The sequence below is a fragment of the Callospermophilus lateralis genome, chromosome 17, assembly GCF_048772815.1.
Source record: "Callospermophilus lateralis isolate mCalLat2 chromosome 17, mCalLat2.hap1, whole genome shotgun sequence".
Classification (NCBI taxonomy): Eukaryota; Metazoa; Chordata; class Mammalia; order Rodentia; family Sciuridae; genus Callospermophilus; species Callospermophilus lateralis.
The window spans coordinates 45,725,927-45,752,605 of NC_135321.1; the positions used below are offsets into that span (position 1 = coordinate 45,725,927).

At 40.8% G+C, this 26,679-nt stretch overlaps 1 protein-coding gene across 1 annotated transcript in view; it reads right to left on the reverse strand.

Moving 5' to 3' along the window:
- Window positions 1-26,679, reverse strand: part of Lama3 (laminin subunit alpha 3) — a 231,364-nt gene that overhangs the window by 193,936 nt on the left and 10,749 nt on the right. The window contains exon 2 of the mRNA XM_076836560.2: window positions 15,065-15,217. Coding sequence (XP_076692675.2) covers window positions 15,065-15,217 — 153 coding nt within the window. The remainder of the gene's footprint in view (window positions 1-15,064; window positions 15,218-26,679) is intronic.

Below are 26,679 nucleotides of genomic sequence, written 5' to 3' on the forward strand. Positions count from 1 at the left end.
TTCAACCAGTAGAAAAATATCTTTTGCACATGGGAGTTCTGGATGTCACACAGCGTCCCGGTGAGAGACAGAGAACCTACTAGAATGAAGGGCTGAGGAATGTTAATAAAGCAATTGTTTGCAAAGGAGTGGGCAGGGGAAGGAGAAGCCTTCTCGTGATGGCAGAGTACCTCAGAATCAGAACTGAGGACCTTTCTACCCCAGGCAGGAAAGGCAGGAAGATGTAGATGCTAGAACCAGGATAGAGCTGGAGCCAGGACCTTCAGTAGAAGGTGGCTGCATCCACGTCCACCAGAGGGAGCTAGGGGAACAGATGCCCCAATCTAGCTCTCCATCCTCAGCACTAATCTCCCTGGGGCCTAACCCTGCCAGAGACAGTAGGGGACTACTGGTGCTTCAAAGAAGGTCAGCTGCCTTGGGCACTGAGTGGATATGGGCGAAGAGTGACTGAAAGAGGGGAGACTATCTAGGTCACAAGGGGTCTTGGGGTTATTTAAAAGTTTTAAATAATTAACAAACATATCTTGAACTGCTCAACCAAATCTGAGCCAGAGGACAGACTTGAAGTGTCAGAAAGGACAGATTGACTTTTCAGGATGGGACACATGGGCATCAATGGCTTTGAAGAAAAGTTACAATGTAGCATCTGGAGCAGCTACTCAAAGTGTGGTCCACAGACCAGTGCCAATCCAGGAACCGTTGGTTATTCATCCACAATGACAAAAGTTCAGAAAGTGAGAATAAACATTTAGAAAACTTTATGATAATTTAAAAGTGTGAGTTTATGCCTGTCAAATCTAATTTTTATAAGGCCTATACTTAAAGCTTTATTTTTTTCATTTTTCTAAGATTCATTTTTATTGTATTTTACAAAGGTATCAGTCTGTATTAATTACAATTTTAAAGTGTTCTTTTGTGACAGATGGTTTGAAAAGCATTGGCCTACAACAGAACTTTTTAAATTTCAATGTGTATATGGACTATCTGGGGACTTAAGATTGCAGATTCTGATCCAGTAGGTCCAGGTTGGGACCCAAAATTCTATATTTCTAACAAGCTCCCAGTGGATGACAATGCAGCTGACTGAAAGTCCACTTTGAACACAGAAGGTCAGAGCCACCCAGGCTAAAGATGAGTATGGGTTCAGAGATGGAGATATGAAGGTCACCTTGGGTTGGGTGATGGTTTGTATAACCTTGGGGGATTGAGAAGCAGCAACACACAGACTAGAAGAAATGGGTCAAGTAAGGGGGAAAAATACAAGGTTCAGGGCTGACTGGGTTGCTTGCTTGAAGAGTAATAAAACAAGTTTAATTATAGGGTTTGTGTCATCACCATAGCAACTTACTAACAAGTGCAAGCCAGGAGGCCCAGGAAGAACTTACCTGTTCTAAATTTGGCCCTCCATACTCATGAGTTTTGCATCTGCAGTTTCAATCAACCATGGATCAGAAATACTTGAAAAAATAAGTGTACTGAACATGTACAGATGTTCTTGTTATTATTCCCTAAACAATGCAGTATAGCAACTATTTACATAGCACTTCCATTGTATTAGGTACCAAAAATCATCTAGGGAGGATTTAAAGTATAGGGAAAGATGTGCTTAGGTTACATGCAAATATCATGCCATTTCATATGAGGGACTTAAGCCTCCATGGATTCAGGTATCCACACCAATCTCCTGCTGATCCTGAGGGACAACTGTACCAGGCACCTCCAGGCCCAGCCCTGCCCAGAGCCTCAGCTGAGAAACAGCCAGTTCCAGCAGTTTGGGCACACACCCTCCCCTGAAACACAGGAATTTACAAAATAGCTGCCCTCAGCAATCTCCTTGGATGGCTTCCTCTACCTCAAGAAGACTGAGCTCTGTTCCCAGTGCATCTCAGCTTGGCTGGCTTGGGCACTGCCTTCTTGCTCTCATCCTGACTGTCCCAGCAGCTCAGCCCACCTCAGACCCTTTGCTAGAGACACCAGTCAGAATCCCAGCTGCCTTTGCCCCTGGGTCTGGTGATTTAGACTGACCCTAAAGGAAAAGCCAGAACAGAGCATTTCCGGGTTTGGGTTTCTTGGCCCCAATTGCCCTCTCTATCCATAACTCTGAGGGATCCCAACACATGTGGCCATAGCAGGTGGCAACAGGGATGGTGGGAGCCTGCAGAGCTAGGGGGATTGTGAGAGGCAGGGGAAAGAACTGAGTGTTCCATTCCAGTTGTTCTGCAATGTTAAGGAACAATGAAGTAAACACACAATCTCATCGCTCAGAGTGCTTAAAACACACGGAACAGTGTATGTCACGCCTGGCGTGCTGAATCTGGAATTCCTCAACCATGGAACGTTTGCATTACCGGTTTGAGAGTAGAGAGGAATGCAAACAGCTCAGGAGCTTGCTCTTGAGTTAGACACAGAAACAGAAAGCACCTTATCTGCAGGCTGCACTGCCCAACAGAACCCTGTGAGTTAGAGTGGCTGAGGTTGCCTGGGGAGGGGACGGAAACCTGGCCCCTCTGCTGTGGGGAGGTGCGATGCCACACTGCCTGTGCTGCTAGGTCTCTGTGCATGAATGGTGGGTGCAGCTGTAGTGTCCAGGCAGGGAGCCTGTGCCCACAGGAGCTCTGTCTTGCACCCTTATAGCTCAGCACCACTGCTCTACCTGGACACAGCATAGCACCCCTCGCCAAAGCTGGCAGTGACCCCAAGAGAGAAATGGTGGGTTATACTTAGAAAAGGTGGTGTAATGGGAAAAATAGAAAGTGAAAACACAAAAGAGGAGAGTATCACAGAAGAAGAGGCATCAGAAATAAAAGAGTGAAGGTAGATAGTTAGTGGCTAGGGAGGCTCTGGATCACCAGGGATATTATATGAGGGAACAACAGCTCTGTGCGGGATGGGGCTGGTGCCCTGGAAGACAGCAGGCAGAGGAGACAACCAGGGCCCAGCAACTCCCCAGAGACATCATATTTAACTCAAGCTTTCGTTAGAACCATCGCGAAGAATTCACAGAATTCAGTTTTTCTTTATATATGCTTGCCATTAATAGTAATAGGAAAACTGCCATGATTTAAAGCCAAAATATGCTTGAAATCACGAAAGTTTCACAAGGGAAGAAATATAAAATAGCTTTCAAGATTTGCTAAGGAATAAAATATGCACTTTTAAAAAACTCAATTTCCATTTACTGGTTATATTTTTGATTCTGTTGGCACTTAAGATCTCATGCACACCAACTCCATCCTGAGACCTGATAGTCAGAAGCGCATATTGGGGCAGATGGAGAATAGCAGGAAAGCTCCAAGGAGGCTTGTATCTCAATCCAGGAATCATTGTTCCTGTGTCCACTTGAACTCTCCCCTTTTCTCAGAAGGGACATAGTTCTATGGTTTTCCTAACTGAACAATAATGCCTGCTCATTGCAGAAAATACAGATGCAATAGGTAATGCAGAGGGAGTTCTCACAGTGTGTGAGGTGCTATTCTAAGAGCTTTTCTGTGTTATTTTGTTAATTTCTCTAAATGACCCTACAAGGCTGTAACTAGATTCATCCCCATATTTCAGATGAAGAAACTAACCCTGAGAGATTAGCTAGAGGGTCCAATGTCACCCAGCTAAAGAGTCGTGGAGCTGGTTTTACACTAGGTAATAATCCAAAGCCAACCATCTAAATGAAATTTATAGAAGAAAGTAAAAATTACTGATAATTCTGCCATCCAGAGAGAAGTACTATTTTTACATGCACTGTATTTTTTTTTTCACTACAACATAACATACTATATATGCTTATCCTTACATGTAGTTCCAGTGTTTTTCTTCACAATCTTGCACTGACATATGTTGTGTCAATGAAGACACTCTATAGCATCAATAGCATCATTTGAAAGGCCACCTATTAATCCATGGTCTGAACCAATCCCCTTTCATTGGATATGAAATTGTTTCCCATTTTGAGCCATTATGAAGAGTTTTCATCATCAAAACACTTGAGTACTTCATAGTTCTTTAGGAGACATTTCCCGAAATAGTAGTTCCATGTCAAAGATAGATAGCAGTCTTTTAGAATGCAAGTATTTGGGAAGATGTAACATCAGTACCGAGTCCCCAGAACTGTGGTGTGAATGTATTTATACATACTTCACTCACTTTAAAGATATAAAGGAGCTTAAACTCAGCAGAAGCCTAGGAAGGCGGAGGAGGGGGGTCAGTGACCATTCTTTGGAGGAATGCTTATAATATTCCTTTTTTGTCTACTCTTTATGGTGCTCAAAGAACATTCACATATGCCCACAGGAGCCTCTAGCTGTAGGCCATGGGTCTTCCCCAACTACCAAGCCCACCACTGGACCCCTGGGTACCCTGACCATGACCACTTCTGCTCTGTGCCTCAGACCCCTTCCCACTCTGACCATCCCTATAAGCCTAAAGGTTGGTGCAGCAGCCCAGGCCCTTCCTGAGAAGATGGTAACCTTTCCTTTTCAACTCCCCACCCAGTGTAATTCCTGACCCTCCCCAGCATGCCATCTCCCTCCAGTCTTCTCAACTCATGGAAATAGGATTAGCCTTTTCTAAATGGCACCAAGAACTTTGTTTTTGTTTATTTTTCTCTCATCAGCATGGGCCATAATCCCGTTTGCATGTTGGCCGTCTTGCTATGTGAGAGACCTATCAGATGTAGACTGATTCAGCAGACCCTGAGCTGCAGCTGCTGATGCCTCCCTCTGGACCACAGGCTGCACTTTTCCATGGGATGCCAAACCCTGACTGTCACTTTTCATAACGAAAAACATCCCTCTGTCAACTTTACAATGGCCTAGAGCCCTAATTGAGTGTAACCCAGAGTTACCTGGCAAGAGTCACCAAGTGGGTCATGGTGACCTCCACTGATCCCTTCATCATACGGACTTCTCTGTCTAGAGAGTGGGAGAAAATTCCAGAAGGAAAATGTTTCACTTCCTAGTGTTGCTCCTTCCTAATCCAGCTTTTATCCTTCCTCCCGTTGCTTGGATGCATGCTGTCCGCCGGCAGCCGGCTGAGTGTTTTGGAAGGAAACATATTTAACTCGTCTTCTGTTATGGCTGTTATATTTGTGGTGTTAGTTCTATGAACACCAACAAATGTAAATGTTAGGGATCTTTAAAATAAAGCAGAGTTGTTTGTGATCCCAGCAAGACATAACATCAAATGGATAATATGGAAAGAACAGTTGGGATTCATCTTTCTATTCAGTTCAATGTGTTTGAGGAAATACTACAGTTCTGGAACTTTTCATCCCCCTGGATTTAAAAAGAAGATTGTACACACAGCCCCTGGCCTTAAGGAACCAGCATAGCAGGTGCCTCGGAGGAAAGGGAAACAGCTTGGAGGGCAGCAGGCAGCTGGTGGGCGGGGGGTGGGCTGTGAACAGAATAACACCCAGAGGCCAAAAAAAAAAAAAACAACCCAGCAGCACCAGATTCTTGCAGTCAGGTCTCTACCTCAAGAAGAGGTTCAAAGCAGCTAGATTCTGGAGAAGCTCATGCCATGCTAAGAAACTTGGGCTTTATTCCAAATTAGAGCAGCGAAGCATCAATGGAAAGGAGCCAGATTCTGAGAATTAGGGAGTAATATAGAATGATCAACTCAATAAGTAAGGGTTGAGGGGGCAGCTCAGTGGTAGTATGCTTGCCTAGCATGTGAAGGGCCGTAGCCTCCCTTCCAAGCACCACAAAAATAATGACAATAAAAATGATAAGTGGGGAGAAGGAAATAGAAGGATATGGAAAAAAGTGAGAGATGTGCTGGTAATTGACTCTCAGAAAGACGCAGCCTGGGTTTGTAATATTGGCCGATTTCTGTGATATGAGTGCTCCCAGTATGGCCCTTCATGTAACCAAACTGATGTCACTGAACACAGGGCCTAGCAGAGATGCAGAGTCAGCTCTCAGAACTGGCAGGAGCACGGCAGCACACACAGAAGAGACTCCTCTTCTGGGCAACAGCTACACTACCTTTCCCAGCCGCCTCTGGACCCTTTAGCCAACAGAATACAAACTCCTAGAATACGAATATGCCAATTCCAGACTTGCCCATAATCCTCCATGTTCTTTGCTCATACCTGCTGGGAGATGACCCCAGGACAACCTTGGAAACCATATGTTGAAGACAGTAGAGCCACAATATGGAAAGAGCAGATGTCTTTGAGCCATTATTTAAAAGGAAGTTTCCAGGGCAGGATCAGCTATGTTTGGACTGTCTCGAGAATACGAAATAATAGCTGCCATTCTGACTGGAGTGAGATAAAATCTTAGGGTAGTTTTGATTTACATTTCTCTAATTGCTAGAGATGAATATTTTTTCATATATTTGTTGACTGATTGTATATCATCTTCTGAGAAGTGTCTGTTCAGGTCCTTGACCCATTTGTTGATTGGGTTATTTGGGGTTTTTTGTTTGTTTGTTTGTTTGTGGGTTTTGTTGTTGTTGTTGTTTTGGTGCTTAGCTTTTTGAGTTCTTTATATACTCTAGAGATCAGTGCTCTATCTGATGTATGGGGAGTAAAGATTTGCTCCCAAGATGTAGGTTCTCTATTCACCTCACAGACTGTTTCTTTTGCTGAGAAGAAAATTTTTTAGTTTGAGTCCATCCCATTTATTGATTCTTGATTTTAATTCTTGCCCCAAAGGAGTCTTATTAAGGAAGTTGGGGCCTGATCCCACATGATGGAGATTAGGGCTGGTGGGACTGCAAATTGGTGCAGCCAATATGGAAAGCAGTAAGGAGATTTCTTGGAAAATTGGAAATGGAACCACCATTTGACCCAGCTATTCCTCTCCTCGGTCTATACCTTAAAGGACTTAAAAACAGCATACTACAGGGACACAGCCAACATCAATGTTTAGAGCAGCACAATTCACAATAGTTAAATAGTGGAACCAACCTAGATGCCCTTCAATAGGTGAATGGATAAGGGAAATGTGGCATATATAACAATGGAATATTACTCAGCAATAAAAGAGAATAAAATCTTGGCATTTGCAGGTAAATGGATGGAGTTAGAGAAGATAATGCTAAGTGAAGTTAGCCAATCCAAAAAAAATGCCAAATATTTTCTCTTATATAAGGAGGCTGATTCATAGTAGGGTAGGGAGGGGGAGCGTAGGAGGAATAGACAAACTCTAGATGGGGCAGAGGGGTGGGAGGGGAAGGGAGGGGCATGGGGTTAGAAATGATGGTCGAATGTGATGGACATTATTATCCAAAGTACATGTATAAAGACATGAATTAGTGTGAAATACTTTATATACAACCAGAGATATGAAAAATTGTGCTCTATATGTGTAATAAGAATTGTAATGCATTCCACTGTAATATATAAATTAAAAATTAATTTAAAAAGACCTATCCTAAGGGATATGAATAATAAATATTTTGTTTCCAGTAGGGGAAAAAAAAGAATATGAAATAAAATCATGTTGTGCTTAGCCACTGTGATAGTCAAAGTTCTCCAGAGAAACAAAAACATGACTAATAGAATGTGTGTGTATATATATGACAGAAAGATTGTTTAAGGGGTTGGCCCATGCAATTATGGAAGCTGCCAAGACCAAAGCTTGCAGGGGTCAGCAGGTTGGAGAACCCGGTTGAGGCAATGTTATACTTCAAGTCTGAAGATCATCTCTTGCAGAATTCTTTCCTTCTTAGGGAAAGGTCAGTGTTTTTTTATTCAGACCTTTAACTCTTTAGATGAGGTCCACCCATATTAGTCAAGGCAATCTGTTTTATTCCAAAAAAAAAAATCTACCAATTTAAATGTTATTCTTTGGGAGGGGAAGCTCACACAAACATCAGGAATGTTTTATTAAATATCTGGGCACCATGGCCCTCAGCCAAGATGACCGAAAATTAACCATCACAGACACCAAGACTCCCAGTTTATCTGTTTCAATCTTAGATAATACATGGTATAAACGGTGACTCTGTTTCATGGCTTGGGGAAATAAGTAGGTGGTGGTAAAACACATCAGTTCAAAAAAGAAAATACTGAAAAGGAGCCAGTAGGAACAGAGAACATATTGTTCACTTTTTAGGTCAGACATTATTTTCTATAATAGTGTTTAATGGTCTTGGAATCTACTTACTCATATCTATTATCAATGCTGTTTGGGGTAGCAATTGAGAGAGATAAATTCAACATCTCAGAAGTTCCAGTTTGTTCCTCTGGATCTACTCAGCTTTAAGTATAAAGAGAAAATGCCATATTAGCAGATTCTTCCTAATGCATAAATTACTCAAGGATGCTTCAAGTTAACATGTTTGGATTACTACAGGATCATAAACGATAAAACGACACCACCCCATCTGTCACACAGTGGCCCCAGAGATTTTACTGGCACCCGATTTTCTACCAATTAACATTTTTTTTGCTTCCATGGGTTGAGTCTCATGATTATGCTCATTAATAGCATACTTATTAGTAAAAAATTTGTCCTCAATATCCTCTAATCTTGTTATAGCTACAAAATACTTAGAAGGTACTGCAAAAGACACAAGTATCCTTAGCCCAGTTCCATCAAGAGATTTGGTCTCATGGCAATAGGCTTTCATTGCCACTGTACCCTGGGAGAACTGCAGATAATTCAGTTACCCTTGGTTCATTGTACATTAGCTCAGTAAATAGTTATTGAGCATCTACCATATGCTAAGCACTGTGCAAGATGTTGGGAGCCAAAGAAGTAGTGAGAACAGAAGACATGGTCCCTGGCCTCCTGAAGCTTGTAGTCTAGGCAATTCCAGAGGAATCCAGAAAGATTGGGTCATGACAATTCAAAAGTCATCCACCTTCTGGATTGGACCCTATCTACCCAGGGTCTCATCTGAGTCAGATTCCTTAGTGACCTCATCTACCAAACATCTCTGGGACCAATTTAATCTTCAAAGTCCTCAAGTCCAAGAAGAATCAGAAACTAGCCCAGACCTCCCTCCATTTCTGAGCCAGAACAACTGATGAGGTCGACAAAGAATGTTTTTGATTCATCCACCAGAGTCTCATAAATGTTGAAAAAAGACCAAAAAGAAAAGAAAATCTTAGATGGTATCTACATATATTAAATTCACTCTCAGATGGTTGGATCCTGTGGTTTACATCTGGCCCCTGGGTGGCTCAAGGTAAATTCATGAAAAAAAAAAAAATGAAAGGTAGAATAATAGAATTTTTTCCTGTGGCCGATTTTTTTTAAAGTTATAATGCTATTTCTTTCATCACTCTTTTTTAAATTTTTTTAGTTGTAGATGAACACATTGTCTTTATTTGTTTATTTTTCTTTTTTAATGTGGTGCTGAGGATCAAACTCAGGGCTTTATGCATACGAGGTAAGTGCTCCACCACTGAGCCACAATGCCAGCCCTCTTTTATCACTGTTAATCTTAGAGATTTATAAATACTTTTTGAATTTTCTATCCATTGCATTCTAAATAACTTTGTCATAACGTTGGCTTGTCCACACAAGCCCCTTTCTTCGGTCTTACTTTGGGTCCTCTCTAAAGCCACAGGACAAAGACTTGTGTGCAGGGAGTTTATTTAGGAGTTGACATCAAGAGGCACAAACTGGGAGTGAGAGACATAAAAGACATGGAAAGGCCAATGAGTGATGTCTTAATCAGACAATCACTACCAGGACTACCAAAGCTTCATTTCACTAGTGACACTCTGAATTACAAATTATGTAGAATGCCCTTCAGAAAGGAAAATGGGGGTATTTTCCACCAATTCCCATTCCTGGTGGGATGAAATTTGCTTCTGGGGCATAAAAATGAAGATCTTTTCCGGGGTGTTCTATAAATACCTTTAAAAAGCTCCTAGGCCCCAGAAAGAGCCATGAGGAGGAAGTGGAAAGGGAGAAGCACAGGTGTTCAAGATGGGTGAGTACTGAGGAGAACCAATCGGCCACCAGGAAGATCAGGGGCTGTGGCCTCTGCTCTACAACAAAAAGGTCTCAGCTGCTACTTCCTGCAGTCACCACCTGCCCCAGCAGACAGGCCTCCTTCCCCAGCAGCCGTGCAGGACAGGTCCTCTCCCTTCACACCACCAACCTCTGAAGCAAACACCAGTCCTTTCTAGGTTTTTGGACAGGGTGTTGTTTTTGTCTTTGTATGTTTTTACTACTAACAGCTTACAAGTCCTATTCTTAAGGACATTGCAAGTTGCATGAAAGCCTTGGAATCCCCCAGGTGATCTTCTCGTTCACTGGACAACAAGACGGGCCTGCTCTGCCATGGCTCTTGTCTTGCTCCTGTGCTGGTTCCCCTCTTCATTCCTACCCGAGAGATAGCTCTTCTCAACCTCCCAGCCCTCTTGACTTCAGAGCACCATGAGGAGCCCCCCACACCTACCTCTACCAGGAGGTAGACCTCAGACCTCACCTGGGAGAGGGAGCAGGAAAGTGCATATAGGGGGTCCACAGAGTATCACTTGGATTCTGAAGGAAGTCCAGGATGTGAATCTAATTCTGTCACTCCACCTTCTATCTCACTGGGGCATGTGCCACCAGGAATCCAGGAAGAAACAAATGTCCCTGTATTCCAGACTCTGCTTTTAACAACTAGACATCCACATTTCACTCTACATGTAAAGAATGAGCTCATTCTATTTGGCCAAATAATATGAAAGCTTCCTTTAAGACTTTGTTCTCTCTCTCTCTCTCTCTCTCTCTCTCTCTCTCTCTCTCTCTCTTTTTCCTTTTTGTACCAGGGATTGATCCCAGGGTCGCTTTACCACTGAGTCACATCCTCAGCCCTTTTCTATATTTTATCTAGAGACAGAGTCTTGCTAAGTTGCTGAGGCTGGCTTTGAACTCACAATCCTCCTGACTCAGCCTCCTGAGCCACTGGGATGACAGGTGAGCATCACCGTGCCCGGCAAGACATTGTGTTCTTATTGTACATCCTGAAACTAATGAACAATGTGCCATCAAATGAAGGTGAACAATCTCAGAAAACACAATGGCTTTACTGAGTCACAGAACTATTCTACACATGCCACCTTGTGAAGGCAAAACTGCCCTTTAGGATTGAGTCCTGAAGGTGATGTTTTAGAAATCTAACAATGAAAACTACCAAGTTCAAAAGAAAACAAATAAAACTGACCCTTAGCAACAACATAAGCTGACAAATGGACTACGCATGTCAAAGTCCAATTTAATTCTCAATAGGTGAAGAAAAGTGACTTAGTCATCAGAAGTTAATGATCTATATTTTACTTCCCAATCATGCATCAAAATACACACTTCTCTAGGTCTAGGTCTTAATGTTCTTCTGAAATCATGAAATGTAGCCTCACAATAACATTCTCATGGTAAATTCCAGCACAAGGAAGAAAACAGACCTTACCAATTGGGGCATAAAATATGAATCTTACAAGACAAAACATGTTTATTGAAAAACATGTTGCTTCAACATAAAGAAGGAAAAGATGTCCTTCAGTCTGACTTAATTGGCATTGCTTTTCCTGTTCCTAAACTTTTTTAGAGAATTTTCCATTGTATTATATATAGTATTTTCTGGAGGCACAAAAGTTTAGTCTGTTCTTTTTGAAAATAAGTGTTCGTTGAAGTTCACTTTATTTTATTAAATAAAAATTACCAGCTGGGCATGGTGGCACATGCCTGTAATTGTAACAGCTCAGGAGGCTGAGGCAGGAGGACCACTAGTTTAAGCCAGCCTCAGCAATGGCGAGTCCCTAAACAACTCAGGGAGACCCTGTCTCTAAATAAAATATTTTAAAAAAGGCCTGGAGATGTGGCTCAGTGGTTGAGTGCCCCTGACTTCAATTGCCAGTACCAAAAAAAAAAAAAAAAAAAATGTACCACTGCCTCAAATTTGTTTCAAAATGAAGCAGTTAACTTACTTTAAACTCATAATAATTCTATGAGGTACACACAATCATCTCATTTCATAAATGTGGAAACTGAGGCCGAGAGCAATTGTGGAAGACCACATAGTGAGTAAGGAGTGCATCGGGCGCAGACTGAGGCAGGGTGACTCCAGGACACCACCACCTTCAGAGCAGCCTCAGGACATGGGTTGGGGGGTGGATACAGAGCATGAATATTCATGCCATGGCTAAGGTCTGTCAGCAACCAGAAAATTAGTAAATTATTCCTATGTTGATGTTTTCTTAATCTAATTGTCTTAATTAGCTGTTTTTCAGTACATCAAAGGGTGCTTTCTAACATAGGATATTTTTTGAGTGTGTGTGATACTGGGCATTGAACCCAGGGGCTCAGTGAGCTGCACCCCCAGTCTTTACCCTCCATCTTTATCTTTCTTTTTTGATACAGGGTCTTGTTAAGTTACCCAGGCTGGCCTCAAACTTGTGACCCTCCTGCTTCAGCTTCCCTGATAGCTGGGTAAAGTAGGTTTTTTAAAAAGAGCTTTAAGGAAGAAAAAAAATGTAAGTCCTGCAGGCATGGGTATGTTCAGCATGAATCACTTTGGTGAATTAAAATTCCCTGTTAACTACAGACATCCTCAGTTAGAAAGTGAGATAGTGGGTAAATCGAGATCATTATAGGCAAAATCTACTGAATTAATGCTAGAAGTTAGCTATCAGCTGTAGTTGAAATTCAGGTTATAGTCTTTTGACCCAGGAATCATTTCTCTGAATTACATCAGATATAAGTTGATGATGAAAATATTCTCAGAAGAGGCCTAATTTAGCACAACCTATAGACTAAAACAGCTAGATCCTTCATCACAATCAAAATGAAAATAGCGCACTTGTTCTAAGAAAGTTTAGTATCATTCAACTTCCAGACTGTGGGGTGCCTTTCCTTTTTTATTTCTTTCAAACAATATTTGTTATATGAAGTATATGCATGACAGTAGCTAGCAAAAAGAATAGGCTAACCATCAGGATAATTTTACTGAGTGTTGAAAGCACCTGACAAGTTCACATAATACATACAATATCATTCTTTTTCCTCAGAAAACTAAATAAATCTTGCTCAGTAAATCTTTTCTTGACCTAACTTTAAAATGAGTCTTCTCCCATTTCTTCCCCCCCCCCCCATTGCAGCAAGACTCTCAAAACAGATTTGGGTGTTAGAAGCTTTAATTCTTCTTACATTCTCTCTTAATCCTCCTACAAGCAGGCTTTCAATCCTGTGAGTAATTATCAACAGTCTTGAAGCAAATGAAAAAAATGTATAAAATTTCAGAAAATAAATAAAAGACAATATGTAATCATAGCAGTTTTATCTTTGAACTGTATCTGAGATCTAATCACCCAGTTCCGCTGCCACTCACGCCATCTTTCCATGGCTTCCTGCATCCTCTCCTAACTGGCTCCCACACTTGCCCCGCCACAATCCTCAACAGAACATACGGAGAAATCCTTTTAGAAACAAATCAGATCATGTCATTCTTGGGCTTGAAACCCTGTTATGGCTCTCTCTTCACTTCCAAGCCAAAGTCCTCACCATCTCCCATGGGGTCCTACACTATCCAGCCCTCTTCTCCCACCACCTTACTCCCTTACTCCGCCGAAGCCACTCTTTCCTCCAAGCTGTTCCTTGTATTTTCCAGACAAGTTCCCAAAGTTCCCTTCTCTGGGTGGCAGACATTTACATAATTAACTTCTTCACCTGCTTCAAGTCTATGCTTAAACCTCACCTTCACAATAAGCCACAAACTAACAGTTGTTCCTAGGACTCGTGACCCCTTCTCCTATTCTACTTTTTAATTTTTCCACACCTCTTAACAGTGTCAAATATACTATATGGACTTATTATGTGTATTTTTATTGACTGCTCCCCCCACTGGAATATAAGTGCCATGAGGGAAGGAATTTCCATCTCTTGTTTCCTGATAAAATCAAATGCCTATAACATTGCCTGGGACATCAAAGAACTTTAATAATTGTTGAAAGGATAGGATGAAACGAATGGGAGGTGCTCCCTGGTCTGAAAGAGGAAATAAGAAGGTGCAAGAAAACTTCTTAGTGCACTGCTACACAATGGAATTACCACAAACTTAATGGCTTAAACAACACATATGTATTATCTCACTGTTTGTCAGGTTAAGATTCATGCATGACTGGATTCTCCACTCAAGGTTTTGCTCAAGGTCAAGGCTGCAATAAGGTGCCTGGAATGACTTGCTTCTAAGTTTCCCCATGATATTGGCAGAATTCAGTTCCTTGTGGTTAGAGGCCTGAGGTCCCTGCTTCCTTACTGGTGGTTGGCTAGGGGCCACCATAAGGTCCTTACCACATAGTGTCTCCGTGGTAAGTTCACAACATGACATCTTGGCTCTTCAAGGCTAGCAGAAGACTTTTAGACCATGGGTCAAGTCTCTTCCTGCAGGAAGGGCCCAGTCCCTTCTTAGAATTCCCCTAATCAGAAAGATCCACCCTAGAAAATCCCCTTTTTGATCAACTGACTTGGGTTTTAAATGAATCCACAAAATCCCTTCATCTTGGCCACAAAAATGCCTCTAATCACAAGAGTAGAATCCACAATCAAAGCAGAAGGGATTGATTATCCTGGTTGAATGCACCAGGGGCAGCCATCCTGAAGACCTTCTTAGCTTATTAGAGGAAGACAGGCCTGAAGCCTGGTTCCCTTATGGACCAGCTGGCCAAAGTCCTAAAATATGGTAGTCAGTGTTCACGTCGCCAGGATTTCCAGGAAAGAAAACGTTATAAAAATATCTCTGCCACACCCATGTTCATAGCAGCATTACTCACAATAGTCAAAAATTGGAAGCAATCCAAGTGTCCATCAATGGATGAATGGATAAACAAAATGTGATCTATACATAGAATAGAATGTTATTTGGCCTTAGAAACAGGGGAAATTCTGACACAGGCTTCTACATTGATGAAACTTGAAAGATTAGGAAAAGTGGAATAAGCCAGTCACAAAAAGGACAAATATTGGCTTTATTTTTAAGCAAATGTTAAAGTCAAAGGTTTAATAATGATTAGTGAATTAAAACTGAATTCATTTTTTATGATAATTATTGTTATGTCAGAAATCACCACAGAAACAGTGATCAAACTAATATTTCTGTTCCAATCGAAAGCGAAACTCACCTGACCCAGATCCAGGGTGAGGTTGACTTTGTTGTACTGTGTGCCTGAGGACAGAGGAGGGCTTTGCCACCAACGTTCGGATCCATCAATTGCATTGGTGGCTGGATGTGCTCTTCTGGAATCTTCAGAATTACAATAGTCACAAAACTGACCCTGAAAAACAAAACACCCTTTTTTAAACTTTTAAGCAATTTTTCTTACCAATTTAGCAAAAAAATAACTAAAAAAAGATTATTCCATACAGCTTATTGATTCAGCTGTTAGAATTTATCATAATATGTTCTTGGTGAAATCTTCCTCTTTTATTTAATCTTAAACCATGTCACCTGGCCATCATCTAGGATATAAATTATATTTATCTTGCATCCTTTACAGTTAAGTTTTTCTTGCCCCCCACAATAATTTAAGAAGAGCCTGCTGTATCTGGAATGCAAAGATGTTTCCACTTCAACAAATTCATTTCACTCTTTAAATCCTACTCTTTGCAATTCTGTATGAGGCACTGAGTTACAAAGAGGATCACTGTGCATGGTCCCAGTGGAGGTATTAAGTATATAAATAACCATTAGGGAAGTGGGGGTGGCAAGTGTCTCTGCAGAGTACAGAGTGTTGGGGTCAAGGGCTACAGATATCCCAGGTGGAAGAGATAGTGCTTAAGCTGTCTGGGAGGATAGGAATGATTTTGGAAAGTGACAGTGAGCATCAAAGAGGGAAAGTGTTCCATGTGGAGGAAACAGCCTGAGCAAAGGCACAGAGGTCAGCTGGTCCCAGGCTTGACAGTTCAATGGGGAGAGGCGGATGGCTGTGAAGAACAGAGTTGAGAGGTCAGCAATTCATTCAGTAGGTAAATTGGAACCTATTTTTCTTTGGGCAATGTCTGTTTGGTATTATAAACTCTAACTCCTAACAAAATTACTCTTTCTTTCTTTCTTTCTTGTTTTTTGAAGACAGATTATATTGATTCTGGCTTTTTTTCTTTTGTTGTTGTTTGTTTGTTTTTGCAAGAATTTTATTACCAATTACCATCTAAAAAAAACTGAACCTAACAACAAATCATACTGTTATGTATTAATCACAATGCACCAATAAGGAAAAAAACAAGCTGAACTAAGGCCTCTCTTCTAGGTTGAATATACTTTAACTGTGTCAAAGGACCATGCTTAGCCATACTGAACTACTCTGCTCCCACGTAGGATAAAGACAGAGAAGCAAACTTAAACTCACAGCCTGCTCTAGAATGTCCTGCATAGTAGTAGCAAAGAACCAGAAAATTAAAGGAAAAAACACCATTTCCAATAGTCTCAGAGAATATCAATTACCTCAGAAGAAATTTATCAAACACAAAATAAATTCTATTAAGGGAATTTTCAAAATCTACATAAATGGAAAGATTTTCTTTGAGAGAAACATAATAAAAATGTTTCCCAAGTTGATCTATAGAGTCAATATTATTCTGATGAAACCCTCAATAAGATTTTTCTTGAAACACAGTAAGATAATTATAAAATGTATATATAAATGTGAAGGACCCAGAAAAGTTCAGATATTGCTAAAAAGAGAGTCCAGAGAGAGAGTAAGATATTTTCCCTTCAAGGTATCAGGGCTTATTATGAAGCTATTGTAATTAAGGAAAGAAAAATAAGAAAATAGACCTTTTGGATAGAACAGAGCACCAGAAAACAGTCCATTGCACTTAAGAAATCTTAGCATATTAAAAAATGAGCAAAAATAAGAATTGTTGGGAGAAGGAAGGCTATTCTCTATCCCATAGATATTCTCTCCAGATCTAATAAAATTGGATTTCTACCCAAATCACAAACATAAAGCAATTTCAGATGCACTAAAAACTCAAATGTCAAAAATAAAACATTAAATTCTCTTAGTGGAAATTCCGAATATCCTTGAGAACTTGGAGCAAGGGATGTTTTATTCAGATACAAAAGAATACATAGATAAAATTGACTATATTAAAAATAAGAATTTTGGTTCATTGAAGGTACTTTAGAGAAGTGAAAAGTTACAAGCAGAAGAGATTCACACTAGGCACATGGTCAATAATCCCTCATGGTGGTTCCAATCAATGTCTTAGCAATTCCTTTTCTTTCTGTATATGGTGGCTACTTCAACTACAAAAAGATAAAAGGCTATTTTCCCTGGAGGGTACTCTCTCCTCTTGAGTCCAGATTGACTTTTGTTATTTACTTTCTTTTAGCAGAAGTGTTATTCTGGGACATCCATGCATAGGACTCATGAGGGCTGGCAGGTTCTGCTTCTTTCCTCTCAGGAGCTAGCCTCTGGGTGAGACAACCAACTACCCCTGAGTCACTAAGCTGCAACAAAAACCAATCATACCCCACTAGAGAGGACGAGTGGAAGAGCAAAGAGACACCTGACACATCTTGGACCTTTCAGTCCACCCCAGCCACTGGCTGAACATAACGAATGAGTTACCCCACCTGATACTACATGCAGCAGAAGAACCATCCAGCTGAGCCCAGTCAACTCACAGACTTGTGGAGAGGAAAACCTTTATTGTTTTAGCCTCTAAGTTTTGGGGTGGTTTTTAATACTCCAAAGAACCAAAATTTGAACAGGGAACATGAAATCAACAAAGAATTCTCATCAGAAGTATACACCAAACTTTTTAAAATTAATAAGAGAACCATAAACAGTTCAATCAGAAAATGATCCAAAAGAAGAATAGATATTTCACAGAAGAGGCAATAAATATTTGGAGATATGTTTACCATGACCATCATTAGGACTTCAGTGCAATACTATTTTATACCCATTCATCAGGCCCACATTTAAAGTTTGGTGATATGCATATTAGAAAGTTCCTAGTAGGAAAGTAACTGGTATAAAAACTTGGGGAAATTTTTTGGTATTACTCTTAACATCAAAAATTCACAACTTCCTGAATGCAGAAATTCAACCCACAATTTCATAACCCCCAAACAAATTCTTGCACATGTTTATCAGCATCATCTTCAAGAATATTCATAACAGCACTGTTCACAGAAGCAAAATTCTAGGACTAACTAACTGTTCAGCTACAGGAGAGTATCTGAATAGACAGTGGCATATTCCCACAATGAGTGAATATATGAACAATAATAAATAAATAAAAATATGCAACAATATGAAATAATATATATGAATCTTAACAATAACTTAAGTGAAAAAGAACATGATATACTTTTTATGAAGATAAAAACAACCAAAATGAAAAGTACTTACATTAAAAGAAATAATTACAAATATGATTTTTTTAACTATTAAAAGAAAGCAAAGGAATGATTAAAGATTCACGATTATAAGAAGGAGAGAATGGGGGGAATTTTATATTCTTAGGCATAGGTTAACATCAAGGCTCTGGTTTTGGTTTTGGTTTTGGTAGTGGTTCATGGATGCTTATTGTACTATTTAAAAGACACATCCATATATATGAGCAGGCCATGCAAAAACCAACAGTAGGAGCATGTCATAACCTGAGAGCTATGACATTCTTAATCCAATTCTGCACCTGAGACGCAATGGTTTTTTAAATAGCCATAAATAAATAAAAGCAGGACAAAACTGACAGAAGTTGAAGAAGAGAAGGGAACAGAGAAAGAACAATTATTCATCCAACCATGCAACAAATCTGCTCCAGAAACTATTCAACACCAAAAGATAAACAGGACAAGGACACTGAATCATGCTGAGGATATTGTTAGTCCAGTTATATAGGAAGTAGAAAATGTAATGGGATACAGAGTTACGAAAAATTGTGCTGTAAATGAATAATTATGAATATAATGCACTCCACTATTGTCATCTATGTAATAAATAAAAATAAATAAAAAATAAAATGTAATAGGAGAGGGTAGAAAGGGGATAAGACTGTTCAAATAAACAACTAAACAGAGTTGAGCTCCAAAAGTGGTAGTCCCAGGGTTAAGTCATGTTTGTCCCTCAGGGAGTGACCTCCACTTTTTTAGAAGGATGGAAAAATATAGTCTCTTCTAGTTCATAACATTTTTAATTATTCTCCTTAACTAAAAGCCCTCTCTCTCATGCAATACTTTGCAACTGAATCCACAGTGCAAACACTGTATTGGTCTAAGAAAGTAAGGCAGAGATTATGACAGTCCTTTAACGTAACTTCTGTTTTATTGCTTTAACATTGATTCATTTATCCAACTTATCCAAATTACCCACAATCTGGAGTGCATTGTATTGGATACTGGAGTAAAAACAAACACTAATAGTTGGATTAGCTGAGAGATGATTTGAGCCCCCACATTCCAAAAAAGGTGTTTGGATTTACATAAACATGAGGTTATGGGCATGCAGGAGAGGTGCACCATATTTAACTTAATTTTCACAACCCTGTCTGGTTTATATCAAAGCACACAAAACTTAACGATGAACAAAACAAGTCTCAAACAGGTGAAGTGTTTCAAGCCACACAGCTAGGACATGCTAGAACCAGGACCAGCCTTTGAATCTGGTGACATTACCTATAGCTCAAGACACTCCATCCTGGACACATTAGTCTGTAAGCTCCATCAAGGAGACCTGCCTTAGATATGGATGGAGTGTGAGGCTGCCCTGAAATAACCGTCATGTGATATTCCAAATACCTGACCCACTCCCAGATGTGTAAAAAGAGACCCAGTTGAGGAAAGAACTTACCATCAAAACCAAAAATAGAGCCTTGATGACAATCGTTTAGATGTCCCCATAGCAGCCACAGAAATCCTGGCAAGATGAGTAATGAACCACACTCATCCACCCACAGTCCCATCATGAACCACCACATTCATGCTGCCATGGTCCTCACTGCTAGCCATCACGCACTAATGTTCTGGAAGCTACAGAGTCTCACATGCCCAAACCTAAGCCAGCTGGAGCCCTGAACTGGAGAACATTCTGTGGTGCGCCAGTGTCAAACGGAGATTGATCCTTTGCAAAGACCCTATTCAGAGCATCCTCCCTTCTGAGAAGTACCAAAGCACACAGGCTTGGTTACAGTGATTAAGACAAACATCTTGTAAATTTCCAGAATGCCTGAGTACAGTGAGGTGAGTGCTAACTTCACACAACACAGAAAGCATCCAGCGCTGTACCTTCCACACAGGCTTTATGACACCAGCGGGGTGGAGCATCCATATCTACCAGTGCCAAGTTCCTGGAGTTAGGGATTTGAGAGAGAGAAAACAAAGAATTCAGAGTTGGTTCCAGGTATGAAAAATATTTTTTAAAGAGGATAAGGAAAAGTTTGAAAAATTTGTGATGTGTGTAGTTCAAAACTTATGTTCATCCAGGGAAAATTCTAAGCAGAGGTGGGAGGTCTTTCTAACCTGTTTCAAAGATATGTTGGAGGAGAATAGACAGGGGTTCAAATCCTGGCTTTACCAATTATAGCTGTGGCTTGTTAGTGGAAGTATTTAGCCTCCTTTGAGGCTCTGGTTTCTCTTTATTAAAATGGGCTAATCCTGCTGATCTTGTGCTGTCCATGTGAGGATTAAATGAGATGCCATCCATGAAGCTCCACACCAGGGACAAGACAACACTGCCCTAAAACCAATTCAGTGTGGTTGAAAAGGCCGACTCCTGGGCCCTGCCCTGACCTTACCGAATCAGTCTCCGGTGGGATCCAGGAATCAGAATTTTTAAAACCACCCCAAGTGATTCCTCTGTGCACTACAGTCTGAGAACCACAGGGGCGATGATGACTGGCATCCACAGGGTGCACCTAGTGGAGAACAGGGCAGCAGTCACAGAGTGGCTTCCTGGGTGACAGTGATGACAAAAGGGAAACACCCACACATCACACACGGCACCTTGAACTTCACAGGTACTCACTCTTCATCGCCCTGGAAAGTCCACCATGTAGGGACAATCATGAGACTCTTAGAGTTAAGGAGACAGGCCCAAAGAGGTGGAGCAATTTGACCAAATGGTGGAACCAAGAGAGGAATGCAGAGAGGGATGACTTCAAGAGGAAGTGCTGGGAATAGGCAGAAGAGAGAAGGAGAAGAAGGGGGAATAGCTGTTGTTATCGTTTAGACATGAGGTATCCCCCAAAAGCTCATGTATGAAACAATGCAAGAATTTTCAGAGGTGAAATGATTTGATTATAAGAGGAGTAACATGATCAGTGGATTCATTCACTGTTATGGATTAACTAGGTGGTAACTGTAGGCAAGTAGGGTGTGGCTGGAGAAAGTAGGTCATTGGGGGTAGCCTTTGGGCATATATTGTGCCTGATGAGCAGGCTCTCTCTCTCTCTCTCTCTCTCTCTCTCTCTCTCTCTCTCTCTGCTCCCTGGTTGTCATGTGTTAGGCTGCTGCCATGATGATCTGCTTCATCTTGGGCCCAGAGCTATGGAGTTGGCCACCTATGGACTTGAACCTTGGAAATTGTGAGCCTCAAATAAACTCCCCCTCCCCATGTTGTTCTTGTCAGGTCTTTTGGTCACTGTGATGAAAAAGCTGACTAAGACAGCTGTCTAGTGGTACAAGTGCAGTATCTGAATCTGCAGGCACCCTGAAGATTGGAGGTGACCAGAGAACACTGGGCACTAGCTACACATGAGTTGGACATGAATTTACTAAAGGAAGATGCATTTAAGCTTCTCCATCCATAGACAGTGGAGAGCTGTGTTTTCTATATATTTTTTAGACCTTTTTTTAAATTTATTTTTATGTGGTGCTGAGGATCGAGCTCAGAGCCTTGCACGTGCTAGGTATGTGCTCTACTGCTGAGCCACAACCCCAGCCCGTTTTCTTTATATTGATACACTATTCCACTATATTCATTCTCACTCTTCTAGAAATTATTTCATACATTATCAAAGCTCATTGTCCCTTCCTCTCACCTTATGAATTTGCTTAACTGTCTGTTATTCCTAATCCACAATCTTTTCTGCGTCTATACCATATACCTGCCCTCCCTGCTATTGCAATGGAGAAGTCATCTGCACTATTAAGTCCCCATACTTACACACACACACACACACACACACACACACACTCAATCCCATCCCTCCTACCTGCTAAAGGACTAGGCATCTGCAATCATAAGCCTTTTTTCTCCTCTCCTCTCCTCTCCCCTCCTCACCCCCCATCTCTCTCCCGATGCATCTCAGTCCTTCCCTTCTACCAGGTTGCTTCATCAGGATTGAAACAAAGGTACTTGAAACTATATCCCACTTTCTATCCCTACACCTCACACTCCACTCCCCCGCCCACTGACTCTCATGCTGTTTCTCTATCTCTCCAAGGTCACTCCTGCCTGCCCCAGAGCCTTTGCACCTTCTGTTCCCTATCCCAGGAAAACACTGAACCCAAACATTCCTCTCTTTTCAGAGAGATCTTCCCTAAAACTTTCAGATGAAGTGCTGCCCTCTATTAGCTGAAGAATTTATGTTTTTACAATTATGGTCTTGTTTTAGACAGCTTTTGTTGTTGTTGTTGCTGTGACTAAAAGACCTGACAAGAACAATGTTAGAGGAGGAAAAGTTTATTTGGTGCTCACTGTTTCAGAGGTCTCGGTCTATAGACAGTCAGTTCCATTGCTCTGAGTCCCAGGTGAGCAGAACATCATGGCAGAAAAGAAAAGCATCTCAGGACATGGTCAGCAGGAAGCAGAGAGAGCTATGCTTACCAGGGACAGAGTATATCCCCCAAAGGCACATATCCAGCGACAAGCCTCCTCCAGCCACACCCTATGTGCCTACCTTTACCACCTAGATAATCCATTTAAGTGGATTAATGTACTCATTAGGTTGTTCTCATAACTCAATCATTTCACCTTAAACTTTCTTGCATTGTCTCACACCTGAACTTTTGGGGTACATCTCATATCTAAACCATAACCCATCTTTATTGGATTATAACTGCCCTAAGATCAAGGAGCTTGCCAGCCTGTTCACTGAGATAATCACAGAATCGTATCAGAAAAAACTTAATACTTCTTTCTTTAATTAATAAATAAAAGTAGCATAAACTATTTAGTTACAAGTTAGTGATTTGGTGATAATTTCTAGCCTTGGGATAGACTACGCAGGCTGATACCTATGTCACTTAATCAGCAATTAGAAAGCACCGTCTAATCTAATGTAGACTCACTTTCTCTACCCTATTGAAAATCTGCTTGTTTATTCCTTGGGGTCTCCCCAGACTCCAGCCTCAGCACCTCACTTCTGACCACAGGCCAGATCTGGCCAGGAAGTACCACTCATGCGCAACACTGCTCTCCCATGGTCAACTCCAACTGTTCCCTGGAGAATCTCACTAGCTTCCAAGACCTCTCAGGTACCCCCTTTGCTTAACAAGGCCAAATCAGAGAGGAAAGAAAAAAATGACTGTCACTCTCCTGATCACACTGTTTCTTCATTAAGGTTCCCTTCCATTCAAAAAGAGGTTCCTAAGGCACACTCATACACTGCTGGTGGGACTCCAAATTAGTATAACCACTCTGGAAAGCAGAATGGAGATTCCTCCAAAAACCAGGAATAGACCCATCAGATGATCCACCTATATCACTTTCTGATATTTATCCAAAATAACTAAAGTCAGCCACTTCATTGTTTATAGTAGCACAATTCACAGTAGCCAAATTATGGAATCAGCTCAGATGCCCAGCAATAGTTGAATGGATTGGGAAAATGGTATATATACACAATGAAGTTTTACTCCACCATAAAGAAAAATTAAATGATGTTATTTTGCCAGAATATTTATAGATATGGAGAACATTATGCTAAGTAAAATAAGTCAAACTCAGAAAATCGAGGGTCGAATGTTTTCTCTAATATGTGGAAACTAGAGTCAAATAAGGGAAAGAAGGCTGTGTGGGGAAGTTGGATATCATGAATATATAGGGAAGATCTGTGGAGAAGAAGGAGTTCTAGAGGGAGGGAGAAAGGACAGGAAAGGGGAGGAAACAGAATGAATTTAACAAAATCACGTTATATGCATATGTAAATATACCACAGGGAATTTCACCTTTATGTATATTTAGAAAACACCAATCAAAAATAAGTAAATGAGCAAAAGGAAGATTAATAGAATAGGGAAAAAGAATGGGGGGAAAGAAAGCAAGGGTCAGGGGGCAGGAGAGGGAGCAGGATTGAAATCAGATTCCATCATATATGATTTTGTCACACCGAACCCAGCTGCTATATAGAACTATAATGCTCTGATTTTTTAAAATCTCCAAAAAAAAAAAAAAAAAAAAAAAAGGTTTCTAGGCTTTCCCACTTAATGCCCCAAACCCTAGTACTTTCTCTTTTAAAAGTTTATCTCAGGGGCTGGGATTGTGGCTCAGCGGTAGAGCGCTCACCTAGCACGGGCGGGACCCAGGTTCAATCCTCAGAGACCACATAAAAATAAAAGCATTGTGTTGTGTCAGAAAGAAAGAAAAAGAAAGAAAGTTAGTTTATCCCAAAGCCTAGCTGATTAATAAAAATATGCCTACACTGATAGTTTATTCATTCCGCCATCAACTACTGACTTACTAAAAGCCAGATACTGTTCCCAAAGAGAATCTGTCCCCAACTCAATTCATTCCTCAAATCAGATTTTTCCCGAGTTCCCTGAGTTATGATTTTAATCTCCCTATGAAATCCTTACACTATTTCCTCCTTTCTTTTCCCGTTGCTCCACTTCCCTCAACTCTTCCATTCATCCTTTTTCAGTTTTATCAGTCACCTCAATTCTTTCAAGGCACTGGAATATTACTCAGCAATAAAAGAGAATAAAATCATGGCATTTGCAGGTAAATGGATGGAGTTAGAAAAGATAATGCAAAGTAAAGTTAGCCAATCCCAAAAACACAAATGCTGAATGTTTTCTCTGATATAAGGAGGCTGATTCATAGTGGGGGGGAGCATAGGAGGAATAGATAAACTCAGATAGGGCAGGGGTGGGAGGGCAAGAGAGGGGTATGGGGTTAGAAACGATGGTGGAATGTGATGATCATTATTATCCAAAGTACATGTATAAAGACATGAATTGGTGTGAACATACTTTGTATACAATCAGAGATATGAAAAATTGTGCTCTATTTGTGTAATAAGAATTGTAATGCATTCTGCTGTCATATATAAATAAAAATAATAATAATAAAAAGAATACAATGCACACACACGCACAAAAAAAAGATGCAATCTTTACAAAACCTGGAAAGGCCACCAAAGTCTCACTAAGGGACAACATTCAACATAGTTAACAATCAGGACTGCATGGTTTTTTGAGTTCCTAGAACACACCAAGTACCTTCCCATCCTAGGTCCTCAGTCATGCTGGTGCCTCAGCCTAGAACTCACTTTCTCAACCTCTTCACAGGCTGACTTCCTCTCACCCCCAGGCTTCTGCACCTGCAACACCTCCTATTAACTTTCATCACAGAATCCTATTTAATCTCTCCCAAGCACAGTAACAACCTTAAAATCATTTTATTTGTCACTCATTGGTTGCACTCTCCCATGCAATGCTAGCTCAAAGAGGGCAGGGGTTTTTTTTTTCTGCCTTGTTTTGAATTGTTTTTTCAGTCCACTGTCCCCAGCCCTATGTCTGGTACACGATAGATGTCAATCAATACTTAAACACAGAAGCAATGACCATTATACACAAATAACTGAAAATACACTCAAATCTCCAAATAGCACAGTTCTTTATCATCAGTAAGAATCTAAGGATCACCTTAAAAGACTTTTTACCAGCCTCACCCAGCTTCCAGGTTACTAATGCGGTCAATTAGAGCATTTGAGCTAAATTAGAAGTACCAATCAAGACTATTCACTCACTGTGATATTGCAGAAAAGAAGGGAAAGAGGAGAGGAGTGTAGCTCCCCCATGTTCCATTTCCGTACCCCTCACCCCACCATGGAGTATCATCACCAGGCAAAGGTCAGATGACAGAGGGAGTTGCATTACTGACAAGGCACTGGAATATTACTCAGCAATAAAAGAGAATAAAATCATGGCATTTGCAGGTAAATGGATGGAGTTAGAGAAGATAATGCTCTTGTCTGTTTCCCTGCCACAGGGAAACAGACAAGAGCAGGAAGAAGTTGGCCCCACACTCAGGGAGCTGATGATCTAAGATGTAAACCCTCAAAGAGGCTTTTTCTGGCCCTTTTTATGGACCCAGAGGAGAAGGAGAAAGAATAGAAATTTAATGAAATTTCTGCCTTCTCAACAAATCACGATGCAAACTACTTTGTGGGATCTAAACTACTTTTAGAATATTCACCACCATTTTGATGCACACATAAATGCTCAGTCACATTTAGTGTCTGCAAAGCCTATTCCAGGATGTAAGGAATTGGACCTTTCAATTCACAATCCTATCCTTCCCTTCCCCTGATGCAGCCCCCAGGGCCCTCACTAGAAATAATGGACTCATCCAACCGTCTATATGCAAAATGTGGGTTCACTGCTCCCAGATATACAGTATCCCCCACTCCAGCCACCCTGCCTGCAGTTAGCCAGGCACAAGGCCGGACAGCCTATCCCCTTCCACATACAATATTGGCTTGGCACTTCCTTTCTTTCTCCTCTTTTTCTATTTTTTTTCCTTTTATTGTATATATTTGAGGTATAAAACATGGTTTTGAC